A 16,082-nucleotide genomic window follows, 5' to 3' on the forward strand; every position below is an offset into this window, starting at 1 on the left:
AGGATTTTATTTCCTGCTGGAGGACTGCTAGAGATACTGAATAGAGAATTTGGAACTCAGTCTATTCAATAGTCATTCAATGTGAGATAACTGAAAGCAAATTGCCTCTCAGAATAAATCAGGATCTAGCAAGGACACATGGCAAAATATAAGTTCATATGGAGAGATTTAATCTTCAAATATTCCATGCTGCAATAGCATACTGTTTGCAGGCTCAATACCAAGCTTCACATTTCCCTGTATTTTATTGTCACAGAATATAAGATACTATTGACATATATCTTCTCCAAGCAGTTCATATTTATAATTATAAATTCCTACTGTTTCTTAAAGGGGTACCATTTAAATTTTAATCTCATTGATATTATAATGTTTCTGGGACCAAGTAACACTCCAGTTTCTAGTGGAGATCAAGAACAAATGTATACTGCACCTTCTGTGAAGGGATCAAGCCGTTTCCCACTGTTCCGCTCAATCAGTACAGTGTCTGGAGCATAAAGCACAACTAGGTATCAAAAAGAAGAAAACAGAAAGAATAGCTTTTCTTAGTTACTTGCTTTATTTCCTGTAACTGTTTTGATGAATCCTGGTATTGAGGATGGATGAAAGTATTTCAAGCACATTTGTCTCCATTTGTCTTGTTTTCCTGATTTCCCATTATTCTATCTGTAAATACTTGACTTTACTTTTAATCAGAATTTTCCTCCACTTACTGAACAGTACACTGGGAGAAAATATTCATTAATAATATACAGCCCAGTACTCATGAGCACAGGCTGACCCAGTCATCTATACCAATTAACAAGGTATGGTTACATTCTATCTAGATGGAATCCAGGCTAGAAGTCTAGGTTATGAGCATCCACAGGTCATTCAGTGTGATCCTCTCTATACCACAAGCAATTCCTTCTCACCCAAATACTTCTGTAGTGAGTCCAATGAAACTTATTTTTGGTTAATCTCACATAAACGTATCCAAGCTGGACTAGAAAGTATCAGAGGATGGAAAATTTATCACTTTCCTAGATTGTTTTTTTTACTAATCATCTTCACAGTTAAATACTATAATTTAATTTCTCTTTTCAATGTATTTGATTACAGGTTTCTTATGACTTTCTCTACCTTATCAAACAGCTCTTTCAGGCACTTTTCTCACTATTAAGATATTCATATACCGTAAATTATATCTCCTCTCAATCTTCTTTTTGATTAACTAGACAGACTGCACTTTAAGATTCTCATTCAGGTCTTGGTTGCACAGATAAAATTGTGAGCAAAACTTGACTTCAGATGTTATTAGCTATATGAAAAATACATGCAAGTACTAGACATTAAACATTTTTTCCTAACTCTATTGCAGTGATTCTGAATTCTTCATTAATAGTGGAATCTCATCCAAATCAAATTCAAAGTGACAATTCATCAAGGTTGCTAACATTCTGGCAAGTTCATGATCCACTGGCAAGCTCTACCTTTATCATTTTATGCTGTATTCCACACAATTAATTGTTTCTTACATTGCAAGTAGGTTTTCGAACTATTAATTTAGGACAACTGGCCGTTCTAGTTGATGAGGGCAGCTGTCAAGGTCTTGTCTATCAGCGTTTTGTCGCTGAAGAAACATTGCTCTCAAATTAAGCCACACTCCATCCATACTCAGAAGAATCAAGCTTAAAACCAAGATGTTTCTATTTCACTTGGTGAAGAAAGATTTGCTAGGCTGGTATTTTTTAATTCAACGGAAGAAAGAATTTGGATTTTGGGGATAAGAAATTGATTTGTTCTGAGGATCACTAAAGGTAGATTTCTAGAGACTGACATCAGAGAAAATTTGAACCCACTCCTAGAATAGAAGTGGAACTACGACTAAATGCTCAGAGACACTTACTGGAGCGGTCTTGAATTTACAGAACTCTAATGTACAAGAAGATAAGGGTTTCTGTGGAAAACACAGGATTTAAAGTCTTATAGGTTAGCTCAAGTCCTTCAATGAATCTGAACCATACTGAAACATCACTCTACTGTCTAGTAATTATGGTGTCTTCAGGATATGCACTGAAGTTATTATTTAGGATGTCCAGGTAAAAATGCTTCTAGACTTTCACATACTGGATACAATCTCACATTAACCTTGTACTGCCTACCAACATGCACAGGAATGATGCCAGATGATTGCAGCATCCATGCCTGTTCCTGGTTTTCAGGGAAGCCTTCCAAAATCCAACCCTATTGAAATAAAGCATGAAACAGTTATCGATCCTGGAACACGAAATACACAGGAAAAAAAAAAAACTTAGGATTAAACACACTGGTGCTATTTGTACAACATTGCTTCATTCTGATCTCACAATAGGACAATGTAAGAATGGATCAATTTTCTCATACTACCCGACAACATGAACAAAAGAACCAGGACCTAAGATATATGTGTGTGTGTGTGTGTGTGTATATATATAAACATATATATGTATACATATATATGTACATATATAAACGAAGTGCTTGGAATATCATTTTGTTAATAGAAAAAAAAGATTAATCTACTAACAAAACATCCTACAGACCACTACATTCCAAATATTTTCAACAGTAACTAATTTCCGGAATATGCTTGTGCTCACTGCAACCATTATCACAGACTCTTACTCGCAAGTAGCTATTCAAACTAACCTACCTGGAGCTGGACCAACTAGACAATGAAAGAATAACACCACCGTTGTTATGCAATCTCTGTGCAAAATACACTCTATCCTAACACAAATATAGGCTCCCCTCCCTATATATTCAGAACATCGGTCTCACTGAGCAACTTAGATGAAATGTTCTGCAGCAAGAATTTCATCCATTTACCTGTTTAGGGAGAAATCATTTCAGTGAATCAAAGTATGCAGTTGAGTTTTGTTGTAGATGCTTGTGACAGAAGAAATCAAACACAGAACACTGATATTTTTGTGAAACGACATGCACTAATAACACTACCACAGAGCAAAGGACATTGATGTATTGTAACAATGATTTTTTTTTCCTGTACTTCAATCCTAAACTTCCCTCTTAAATAAAAACAACCCACAACAATTTCTACAGTTTTGAAATATTTAAAAGGATACCAGCCCACACTGTATAAAAAAAGAGGCTAAACAAATCTAAAGACAGATTTAATGCCAAGAACAGAGAGGAAAATATGCATGCTTTCATTATTTTCTTAAATTATACAGGAAAACTCACAGTAATGGCACCAGCATTCCCAAAGCTAATGAAGCAACAGAGCAAAAGAAAGAAAAAAGAAAAAAGAGCCTTTTGCTCCCTTAAGTCCTTGTTATAGCCAGCTAAGTGTTGGATTGAGCATCTTTAAAAAAACATTTACAGAGCTCTGAAATACTGTAGGAGTGCTGCAGCCTCACTCAGTGTCTGTGTGATGCAGTATTTGAAATCTAATCTGCTCACCACTCTTGAGTCTGAATCTTCTAAACTTTGCCTAATTTTTCTGCTAGTTGCTTAACTACACAGACCCTTGTCACCATATCCTATACCCCAAAAGAACTTCGTGATACTATAATAAATCTGAAAGACTATCTTTGTATTTGAAATAAAGAAGATATTTTAATATTGCATTAGCTAGCAATCATTATTATCTCCCATATAAATTTGAAGCTCTGTCAGTATGGGGTCCAAAGGTTTTAGAAGTATTTCAGAGAAATGTATCTCCATGACTTCTGTAGGAGGAAATTGGGACATTCCAATTATACAAGAAAATAGAGTAGACTACTTAAAATTCCTTAATTAGCCTGGTTTCAGGAACATGTCATCCTGCTGGTATCTGTAGAAAATAACAGACTCAAGTAACTGCAAGTCATTTTTACCACTCCCAGTGTTTGCTTTATCAAATTAGGATGAACCACTGTCTAAGGTCACACAGGTGCTAAGAAATCAATTTATCCATTGGGACTTGCAGGAGAGAGGTAAGGCTGCACAATATTTTTAGCAGTATGCTAGGAATTTCAGCACTGGTTGTGAATATCTTGTGTTTGTACAACATATACATAGGCCCAGATCCTCTTCTAGGGAGAAAAGGCATCAGAGTCCTGAAGCCATCGGATCTATGCCAATTTAAACAGACTATAAATCTGGCTCATTTTCTCCACTCCAAGTGCTATACTTCTGGAAACTAAAAAAAAAAAAAAGCCCTTTGCTTCTGATGTCTATACAGCTTATAGAACAGAAGCAAGTATTAAGCAACAGGCAGCAAACACAGAAGACATTCTTTAAACAACATATAGCAAACTTCATGATGCTTATATACAAATTTCAAAAGTCCTTAGAGCAGGCAACATGCAATTTTATAGCTAAAAGTTTTTGCAATGTAGAAAACTATAGCTCAATAAATAGCTTCTTGCAAAAAATAATTTTAAACATGCATAATAAATAAACACTACAAAAATAGTTAGCATTTTGGATCTTATTTCCAAAGGTCTCTGAGTTCCAGGGTATCAGTCAATCCCTAATTAGAATACATTATCCATCTACTTGACAGTTCAGTGAAATGTCTATTCCACCACAGAGCTGCAGCTTTGTTCAGAACAGGTTTATTGATATTCTGATGCATTCCCTCTCCATACCCCCAGTGGCTTGGTTCTGTTTTATCACACATCAAAAAGGCCGTATGCTCAGGGCACCCCATGCACAGCTCAGAGCTGGAGGTCTGAACAGCTGCAAGTAGTATGGTATCACAGGAGGGACAAGCTCCAAGCAGATGTCACAGATAAAAAAAAAAAAAAAAAAAAAAAAAAAAAAAGTAAAAAGGGAGTGCAGCTTGGGAACTAAGCAAGAGGAAGCAAGACACAGCAGAGCAAGACCTGACTTAAAATATGCCTATCATGCTTTATGCAAACACTGGTCTTTCTTTGCCCTCCTGACTATCATTAAAGTGTAATTAGTAACTTTACATGGTAAGAATTTGTTTCTTTAAGAAGCTATCTATTTTTTGTCCTTGATAGCAGTAACCTTACTTTCATGCATGGATGGCATCTTGTCTCATCAAGGCTAGAATGAAGGTTAAAAGTTTGAGAAATTCTACAGTGCATTATTTTGTGGTCTCTCTTTCAGCTGGAACCACAATCCTTTCTCATCTCACGGCTGCTATAAATACAGCATTCTGCTCTTGCCTTAATGTCAGATGAAGTGCTCCTTGGAGACCCATGGCACACTGAAAATCAGCAACAGGGAAGTACTTTCAAAGCCATCACTTTCCTCTCCAAATTTAAGGAATCTGGAGAAAAGGAAACCCTCACAGTCATTCCCAAACACAAATCTCCTTCCTTTGCTGGCACACTGTCAGCTGTAATACCAAACCTATGTTCTGTCAACTTTCCACCTCAATAATAATGACTTGAATATTCAGTTCTCTCTTGTTATTTGGCCTACACAGCTGCAAAATTTGTTAAAAATCCAAAACTGACACTGCCTCAGAATAATGCAAACAGCAAAGGGATAACGTAAAGAAATAATGCTGAATCACATGGCACATCTGAAAGAACTCTCAAACACAAGCATAAAGATTAAACGTCATGAAAAATGCTGCCTTTAGGAAAGCATGTCTTCACAGTAGCTTTTCCACAACATCATTGGTATTTTTGAAAAAGTATTACATGCATTTTTCTCACATTGAAAGGGAGAGGATAGACAACAGTGCAACAAAACAGCACAATAATAGCTACTGTGGAACCAACATTTCTGAGATTTTCAGAAAATAGTAGACTGAGGAGAATAGTATAAATATTGCAAAGATAGGCAAATTTAAATGTGAGATAGTAGCCCTTATTGAAATTTGAGTATTCCAAATGATAAAAAACAAATGACTATTACTAACAAATTCAGTGTCCCAGAGTTGGACGTTCAGTCCTTATTTTTTTTTATTGGCTGACAATCTTTATTGCTTTAGATTCCTCTTCTTTATCTGCTCCCAAAATGGGGAGTAATTGGAATCAAAGAGAGATAATAATACAATTAAGATCCTGACCCAACTAATGCACAGGGAACTACATCTATTGCCAATCCTACTCCTGCAGTCTGTCAGCTTTAGCAGCATGGATGATGGAAGAAGCTCCACCTTACCAAATTTCTCATTAGAAAGGAACCTTTTATTCCCCAGGTACAACGTATTCCTGTAGCTTCAGTATAAAAAATGAGCCGCATTCTTTGTGGAAAACAAAAAAAAAAAAAAAAAAAAAAAAAGAAGGTTAAGAGGCCAGCTTCCCTCCCCAGATACACTTACGAAACATCACTGTCCTTGGAAGGAGTCACAGAGACAACATGATGATCTCTATCTAAATCTAAAGACAACTAGTAGCCATTGCATTGTTTTCCTTCCAGTTCAGTGACAGTCACTACCCTTTGGAATTGTTTAATATCAATCAGAAGTAATTCTGCCCTTGAGTTCATGTGACTCACTGGCCTAGGCTTAGTTTCTAAATCATCCTAAGATGTAAGGATGCTCAGCTATCTCTCTCACAAATTCATTATCTAGCAATCTCTTCACTAGCTTTCCCCAGTTCTATAAATTCCCTCCACAACGCCAGCAGCACCAGAGTTAGACAACAGTCAGATGAAAAGCCTTCATATAAGCTGTTCAAGTCCCAGGTTCTAACATAATGCTTGCAATAAGTTCTCTGTGTAGGCTGGAAGACCTACTCATCTGATCCCTTGCAGCCCTAACTGCATTTGTATTAGAAGAACACAAAACAGTGTCTCAGAAGAGCTGTTGATCAATAAAAATGTTCTCCTTGGAGGATGCCTGTGACATCTATAAACCTGTGAGTGTCAAAACAATAGTACAAAAAATTCTGTATTCCTACTATCAGTGGGATGAAAGCTGTGCAATTAATGCCAACCCAAAGGCACCACAAGGAGAAATAAAACAAACAGCTGGTGGTCCTATGGTCCAACATACTGTTCCTAATCTATTCACATTTTCAGTTAAAAATGCTGACTCATGTTTTGAGAGAGAGAGCATAAATTCAGGCAATGAAGTAAAAAGTCCACAGTATTGACTTCATTAACACTCACACAAGAAGAATGATGCAATTAAAACGCACAGGTCCTCCTCTTTCAAGTGAAAGTGATGCACAATACGGGGAGATTTTAGTGGTCTTGAATTCTGTCTACCAATAAGATGACCTTCAATAAGCTATCACAACTTTTGAAAAGTCAAGTATGTGTTTTTCCAAAAAGGAGCTGAAATACTAATCACACTAATAATATGTACTCCGCTCCTGCTCAACATCATGGAAACTTTCTAAAGGAAGTTTTTATTTCCCCTACTGTTCTGTAACATGCCCAGCACTGGTTCAGTGCTGCTGGCGGTAATGACAGCAACATAAAATGTAGGCAGGATGCTATGCAGCTGTTGTCATTTGAACTCTCTTGTCACTTTACTCAGAGTTTATATGACTTAAAACAACAGACATGGAGAGATCCTTCCCTCACTGCTACAAGGAGAACAAGAACAATGCCAACAATTATAGAAAGCATGCAGCAAAAAAAGCATAGGTGGATGCAGCCTTTGGAGACTAACAGATTTTGCCTACACACTGATGGTTACTAAAATTCACTTTAACAGTATCACAGTGAACACTGGAGAAATTAGCTGTTGAAATCATGTCTGCTTTTAAGCAGAGGAAGTGACTTATGTGACAGAATGAGCACCTTGGAAAGATTGCCCAGAGAGGTTGTGGAGTCTCCTTCTCTGGAGACGCTCAAAACCTGCCTGGATGCAATCCTGTCTAACATGCTCTAGCTGACCATGCTTGAGCAGGGGGGTGGACTAGATGATCTCCAGAGGTCTCTTCCAACCCCAACCATTCTGTGATTCTGTGATTTGATAGCTACTATTATAAAAGCCTTAAAATGAAGAGTTATTTGTCTACTTTCTAGTTCGCTGCAACCACTGCCACCAAAACAATCCTCCTCCTCATAGCACTAGAGGACAAAAGCGCCGAGCAACTATTACCTTTGAGAGGTCACCTCAGAAAATATTTAACCAAAGCTATTGACAACACCAAGGGTTCCCTGGCATCTTGCCTACCCTATACCCTAACTACCACCAGCACAGGTTCAGTAGCTGTTAGTGTTAAACTGAACCACTATGCACAGAAACTGAAACCAGCCAAAAGTCTAGCAGTTAGCAGTTCCACTCTTGGGCTTACCATCTTTCTTTCTTATTTTCACTTCTATGCATTTAAATATATTTTAAACATTCTCACCAGAGAAAAAGTTTGCTGTTCACATCTTGCCACAAGGACAAGATGGTAAATCATACAGTAACCTGACTTGCTCTAAACTGTGGTATCTCATTTCACTGCTTACATATAAAATGTTGATTGTCTCCAGTCTTTTTTTGTTGCTCATCTACTAGTATGTACAGAGCTGACAATAGTGGTTTCTTGGCAGAGTTCATCATTTACACTCTTTAATTCAAAAGGCCACAGAAGTAAACAGGATGATACATCACATATTTGTGTTTTTAAGTATGTTCTCCTGCCAACTGAGAGGCTTAAATCCTGAGTGAATTTAGTATGCAAATACAATAAATAATACCAGATATTTGGTCTAAAGGGCTAAATATCTGCAAGACGAGGCAAGGTGAGGTGAAGAGTTTCCCAATAACATTTAAATACCAACAGATAGTCTTTGAATTCACATCTCACGCAGCCAAATGATTGGCAAGGTAAGTCACAGTTTAGCTAGTGCTAGTGCCAACCTATTGCTTAAAGAGAGTCAAATACTACCTATTTTTCTATGGCTAAATATTTGCAACAAAAATATGACACAGACAGGTGTCCTCTAGCAAACTTCTCAGGCAGGAACAGTTTAAGAGACTACACCACTCAACCGTTCATTACCATGCTGATCGAGTTATCCTTTCCACAGTTCATACACTGTAATTTCACCATCTGATATAGTTTACACAAAGCAGGTCCACTGAAAGCCACTTTCATCAGTGGTTTAAGCAAAGTTAATTGACTTTGCAGTGAAGCACATGAGGACCTCGCTGACAATTATTTACACTATCTCAGTTGTAAAGCAATAACCCTTAGTCAAGGCAGAAAACTATTTTTGAATTCTTCTTGCTAGTACTGTGGATATTTCTCAGCACCCACAGACACCTCTGTGCTACAGAATTACCATCTTAAAACCACAAGGCAATGGCCCAGCCCCCTAGTATTATGATTTTAAGTGAATGGAAATATCATTACATTATATACTCTAACCCTTGAATATTTACTTGTGTTTATTTCAGGGTTTGTTTGTAAATGGAAGCTTAAAAAACTGCAGATCATTGCAGACCATAGCAAGAATTATAGAGATACAGGGAGAAGCACAGGATATAAGATTTTTAGCATTTCCTCTCAGTGTCTGATGTTAAGACAGCTTTAGGAAGCAAATTTTAAAGTTCAGTGAAACATTAACGAATGGCCCTGCTTCACTCGACAAGCAAGCTAGATGATGATGTCAAGATACAAAGCAGTCTAATAAAGCATACCAGCCTTGCAACGTCTTTATGAGGTAAGGAAGGGCTAATTATTCCTGACCCACAAATTAATAGACAGACTGACTGTTTTAAGAACATGTATTATTTACTTGAAAAAGGTTCTTTAGTCCTTCATGAATGTAAAACCTACTTTGGACTATGCGCTTTTTTCCCCTCAAGAAGTACATCAAATAATATACAGTCTATATTGTTTAGAAAGAGATTTTTATCTGTTAGATTATTATGTCTCTTACAAATAATCTTTTATTATGGACTGATTATGGACTCAGTAGACCATAACAACATCTGAGGTTTTACAGGAAATACATAAAAGAGATTTTGCTTTCCTTGAGTCCAGACATTAGTTTCAACCAATATTAATCTATTTAAGTTCTCTTTTGGTTCTATTTGAAAAATCTCTACTTACAATAAGTCTAAGTACACAGGAAAAAACAATACCACCACAGATCCATGGATACAGCAGCCAAACCTCTTCAGCTGCCTATTCTTGTAAGCTAACAGTGAGCATATTAATTATTACCTAGAAGAGAATATATTCAAATTCCTAACACAGGGAGAAAAAAAAGACACAATGAGCAAGAAAGAAAATTGAAAAGAATAACATTAGACTCTCTTTTCTCCTTTCATCAGTAAGAGCTAAAAACTTAACTCAGTCTATTGATTTTTATATATTTTCTGTTTATCTGCTTTGTCCACTATAACTCCGCCAGTTGCCCCAGGCAATCAACAAAGCTATGCTTGTTCAGTCTTTGATCATGTCTGTGCTATAAGATTAGCATATGCATACTCTCATCCTCCCCTTTATCCTGTTAATAAAGCTCCAAAGTCCCTCTGCTGATGTTCAAGAAAGCAATTCACTCCAGAGCCCCCAAAGATTTGCCCCCATTCCCTCCTCTGCTCGGGACTCAGAATGCTAACTACTATGCACGAGTTGTGTAAGTGCTTATCCGCTGGCCCTCTGAGGAGCAATTCTTACTTGTTTGATGCAGTCCACGTTTGACAGACGTTCCTGGATCAGATTGGCCCAAAGTGCATTGGGAATTCTCTAAAGAAAGAACAAAAAAATAAGGCTGAATATTCACAATTGAGTTCAAAAGGAATTTTATCATGCAGGCACATTCCGGTTAAAGGTGAACTGAGATGTCTCCTTAAAATAAATAAATAAATTAAACTGTGCAAGTCCCCAAGTCATTAACACAATGTATCAGAGAATTAATAAGGGCACAAAAATCAATGTTAAAGGTAAGCTAAACGTATTTCTACTTGCCAAACCCCATATCCGAGCTTTTTGCAAACTAACACAGAAACAGCACCAAATTTTGCACACTAACTACCACACTGGACCTCAAACCTGAAAACAGATCCATAAGAACATTACATCCACCAGTAGTCCCTTTTACCGTAACAAGTATCTGACCCACTACTCCTTCATATGTCAGCACATACAGTATTAGTGATATTAACAGATATCATGTGAAACAAGCAGAATCTCAAACACATAATAGATAAAAACCAAGAGTCTGATCTTCAGGAGTTTCGTTTTATAGTTCCTGGTATCTCTTACCCATTACCCAGAAAGCTAAATTTAAAGTTACTTTATTTTTGTAATCAGCACTGTGAAATAGGATTGAAATTGTACGCTCCAAGATTTTCAGAAGCCCTATTTCATTCTGCGGCTCTTTCATGAATTTTTATCTTGCCCTTTTCCAGAGCTGCTTTGTAAGACAGTATTTGCTATCTGACAGGAGAGAGGATGAAGTTGCTCTTAGAGCTTCTATGCTGAACTTGGTTAACCAAGCTCTGTGTTAGTCAGTTTGCCTTGCTAAAGTCTAAACCTTCGGCCCTATCAGTCAGGGAAGCTATTAATCACTTGACTAAGTCAAATCACCTTGTCTCATTCATTTTGTCATAATTAGTAAAATGAAGACTCAGAAAGACTTCTGAAGATGGATTCTCTCTGTCCTTAGTCACAACATTGTCTTTCAATCAATACAAGAAACTTTAGATGATGTGAGCTTGACTCCTCATTCCAAGCAGCTACATATATCATGGGTTCCCACAGACCTGTTATTCTAACCAATCTGAAGGGTATAATCCTAAGAGCATTTCTTTAGGCTTATGTTATAATAAAGGACGTAACTAGACATAATGAAAATGTGCCTATGTGGAAAAAAAAACATAATAATCATCCTCATCAGCTCATGAAACAATTTCAGCAGGAGTGGTGGAAACTCCGTCACACAAGTCACTCCCAAGTAGACCGGAGAAAGCACTCCAGAATACACAACAGAGAACAGTCCTCAGCCGGCTGTGGAATGGGCAAGACGGCCCAGGCAGGTGGTGTGTGTGGGAGGGGTGGCAGGGGGCTGTTTTGTTTTGTTTCTGTCTGCTATCCCCAGCTCTCAGTGCCTTTCTTCGTATCAACCATTCATCAGGCAACGTTCAAGCAGGTAACAGAGAAAAGGGGAAAGAAATTGCTGTGTTTCTTGAAATTCAGCAGGTCTCATAGGGTGGTGCGTCAAAGCCTCCTGCAGCCTCTCGCTGCTGGAGTCTGGGTCTGTGGCTTTGAGTCTGTCACCTTCCAAAGGTGCATCACGCTGCTATCAAGAACAGCTAGCGTCTTGCTTACTTCTTTGATGTGTCACGTCGAGAGAGGCTAGCAATTGCCGGCAGTCCACTCTGCTAAGCCATGCCAAACCAACTTAAACCAAAATTATACTAACTTCTAGTGCAGTTATATTCTAAGTCCTCTGTTTTGAGCAGTGTTTATTGCACAAAAACAATCAAGGACACACAAGCAGGTGTTTCAGGGTATTAGCTCCTCCTGCTCTCCGTGGCTCAGTTCCAGTTTTATTTCCTAGTCAGTTTTCCTTCCACTGAACAGTGGCCTACAAAATCACTTTCAATAGGCTGTTTGTAGTATGCCTCATTATTCAACTGGAAAACATTAAATCTGACATGTATCCAGCATCATATAGCACATTCATATTTTCTCTCTCATAAACACTCACATAAATATACCACAAGGTGATAGATGGGACATCACCTCCCAGGAATCCACAACAACGGACAATGAGCTACAGATAACAGCAGAGCTTATCCAAGGCACACTGCGCCTGACCTAATATCCAGTACATTTAACTGAAAGAACTGCTGTTTGAAACGTTAAATTTTCCAAAAGCTGCGGCATTTTTCTTATATTCAGATGCATGTATATTTTGCTTATAGGCTAAACACACTGGTTTAATCACTGTTCCCATACCGATGAAAATCTGTACTCATTCATGACTGATTTTAAATGTCCCATGTTATTCCAGTGACATCATATTTCATCTTACATGCCTGATCTCCTCAAAGTGATGTTTTTGGCAATTCTTTCACAAAACTGCTACACTTTTTGTTTAGTCTGAGAGGGGGAAGGACTTTCTCTAGATGCTCCTATTGGAAGTTTTGGACATATTTGTTCTGAAAATGGCTACAGCTAACATCTTCAAAGTTGGTTGCCTTATAATTTGGAACCTGGGAGAGAAAAGCAGTCAAGCTTGAAGAAGTTTGGTTAGTACTTTGAAAAATCATGAATGTTTAAATTTAGCTTGTTCAGATAAAGACACACAGAAAGGCTGTTCTTTTCATGTATACACAAGACTGGTACAGTTCCTATTTGTTCCTTCACAGTGACTTATCCTGGAATAGATTAGAATGCTGAACATGCATAGCTAAGGATGCCTTGGGTTTTCCTCTCTTCTATTATATTTCTGCTTAAAAAGCACAGGGATATGATGCAACTGTACAGCAGTTTTAAGTCATGAAGCAGTAAAAAAACACCTTAACTGCAATTTAGTATAGCTTTAAGAGCACACCCATCCTGCAAAACCACAATTACCCCAGTTGTTTCAACTTCTTATTTTATCCAGCTCACAGGGAAAGTGAAACATGCAATAGCTCATCATTAGACTTCTCTATAGAAAAAATTTGGAGGTGCCTTCTATTAACATTATAATAACTAGAGATGAGGGAATAATTTGCAATGATTTATACAAAAATGTAGTCCCTTTTTCTGTTCATGGAATATTTATTGGTAGCTCATGATTCCTCAAATTTATTGAATATTCAAAAATATTTGACTTCTTTTTGAAACATTTTACATGCCGAATGTTCACATTTCGCTTTGAACATTCAATATTTAAAATTCACTACTTGAGCTGTGCTTGTGCTCATTAGTAAGTGACCAGGTGTGTGATAGTGCATGATTACATGTCCAAATTTAAAAACTGAGCTTTGGAGAATAAACAGGCATTTTAAATACCCCTTCCATGAATTCCTGTGCCAGCAGAACTCAAATGCTTCAACTAAGCAAGTAACTAAAATATATGAACAAATATTTGTGGATCTTTTTCCAGCATTTGTCCAGATCTAGTAATACTGGCCTACTGACCTACAAAATGAACGAACTTTGGCACTGGAGTTAATTTAGTCAGAGTAACTTTATACTCATGAAATGGTCCTCTAATTACATTAAATTGTGTTTTATGATCTTCACACAAGGCTTTCAAAAACACAGACTTAGTTCATGCTTTTTCTCTTCCCATTTATTAAATTGCTTTGGCTAGGACTACAACTTTTTAATGCCATGGTTGTAACAAAGATTGTATAAACAGCTATTGTTCTGTTCCTGAACAGACATTCAAATCCTATTAGTGGTAATGGATGTTGTGTGTGTTAGAAGAGTCAAGTTTACCACTTGCTTCAGCAGAACCAGGGGTCACTTACAGCAAAAAATAGGTTTAACCAACAACACTAATCAGCAAGGGGAAACACAGCTCTTCAAGATGATATTTTGGCTACATTTTAAGTCACTGTAAAGCTTCCACTGATTTAGAGGAAGCCAGGAGCTCCTTCCATATGTAACTCCCTCGTTTAGGGAGTTACAAATGAAGACTCACACTCACGCTAAAAGAACAAAAGAAAGTGATTTAGTGAAGACTATCTTCTAGCACCTAACATCCTAGAAACAAAGGTGAACACCGCACAGTACTTAAACACCACCAGATTCTTCTCTTCAGGCACTCCTTACTACCTGATTAGCCTTGACATTTTTGGCTTTCATCTTCCACGCTATCCGTCTTTTTAAATCAAATAAGCCCGAAAGGACACCCTTGAAAGTGCATCTGTATAGTGTGAAATATGTTAATAATTAGAGTAATTAAACCAAAGGGAATTTTTGTTTTAAATTTTCCTACTGTAAGTTGAAACGTATGAATCTAGTAAAACAATCTTTAATAATTAGAACAAAGATTTCAAAGTGCATATTCTCAGTAAAAGATCATTTTATATCATGATAGCCAAAAGTGAAGCTTTTTGGTATTAAGTTCAGTAAGTTCAATGAACTCTTCCCTCTCAGATCTTTAAATACATTATTTGAGGTTTCACCAATCTTCACTCTTTAACTGACTGTAATAAACACTAGTCTATTTCCAGTCTGGTTTTCTAAGGAAATAAAATTTATGTAGTCATACTATTTGCCCTTTCAGCAACTTCTGAATTGGTTGGCCAATTTCAACCAAATTTATTGGGGGGAAGGAGAGAAGTCCCACAGATGTAAAGATCCTCCAATTCTTAGGAAAATAGGTGACCAGGGAGAGGAAGGAAACTCAAACTAGTGGTCTTGCCACAGAGAGTCACAGAAAACTAGGTTTCTTCCATTCCGTTATTCTTGGAACTCCTTGACATTTAGGGAAAGGAATCAGCTAAAAGAGCAGGCATCAGAAGTGGAGATGCCTGGGAGATGCCCGAGCGGAGAAGCTCCCATGTATTCAGGATATTCCTTCAACATTTTGTTCTGATCTATTTGTCATTAGCCTTTAACAACAGAATGACACTGGTGATCAAGTAATACTGTAAATCAGCATCATTACTCGGGCCATAAGTGTTCATAGAACCAACTCCTTTGAACATTAAGGAGACCCACAATGAATAGATTCAAATCCTGGAATGGAGCAAACCATGTTGTGGGGGTTGGTAAGACTGCATCAATCCAAGAACTGAATGACTTCCTGAGTCCACTGCTATTTCCTCAGCCTGAGAGCTTCTAGGGTTTTCAATAACTGACTGTATTGTCCTATGACTTGGAGTTAGCACACCAAGTTATTTGTATCATGCTATAGAAAAATCCAACATGCACTAATAAGTACCTTTATCATATTAAAAAAAAAAAAGTTCTTTCTGTATATATTTTCCAGAGCATTTTGTACTGAAGGAGACTTCTGAAATTAATGTTTATTTTACTGAGATTGTCGAACACACTGAAATATAACAAACTTTGTTTACTGAAATAATGATACATTCTTTAAATGATATTGTGCATACCTAGACCTCTCTTAATTTTGTTGCTCCACTCTAAGGTTCCTATTTCCAAGACCTCTACTACTCTACTTTGTCTCCCCCTTCTGCTCCTACTCTACATCCTGACAGATTTTTATCTTTGTCCATATCATGTTATCTCACAGAGATGACCCTTCTTCTCTGAAAGACCCTG

At 37.3% G+C, this 16,082-nt stretch overlaps 1 protein-coding gene across 3 annotated transcripts in view; it reads right to left on the reverse strand.

The window, feature by feature from the left end:
* AK8 (adenylate kinase 8) overlaps window positions 1-16,082 on the reverse strand; it is a 73,267-nt gene that overhangs the window by 49,427 nt on the left and 7,758 nt on the right. For all 3 annotated transcript variants that reach the window (XM_062590906.1, XM_062590907.1, XM_062590908.1), the window contains 3 exons: window positions 10,524-10,592; window positions 2,145-2,226; window positions 434-505 (listed from right to left, as the gene is read on the reverse strand). In XM_062590906.1, coding sequence (XP_062446890.1) covers window positions 434-505; window positions 2,145-2,226; window positions 10,524-10,592 — 223 coding nt within the window. The remainder of the gene's footprint in view (window positions 1-433; window positions 506-2,144; window positions 2,227-10,523; window positions 10,593-16,082) is intronic.

This window comes from Rhea pennata, chromosome 18 (genome assembly GCF_028389875.1).
Source record: "Rhea pennata isolate bPtePen1 chromosome 18, bPtePen1.pri, whole genome shotgun sequence".
In the NCBI taxonomy this organism is placed as follows: Eukaryota; Metazoa; Chordata; class Aves; order Rheiformes; family Rheidae; genus Rhea; species Rhea pennata.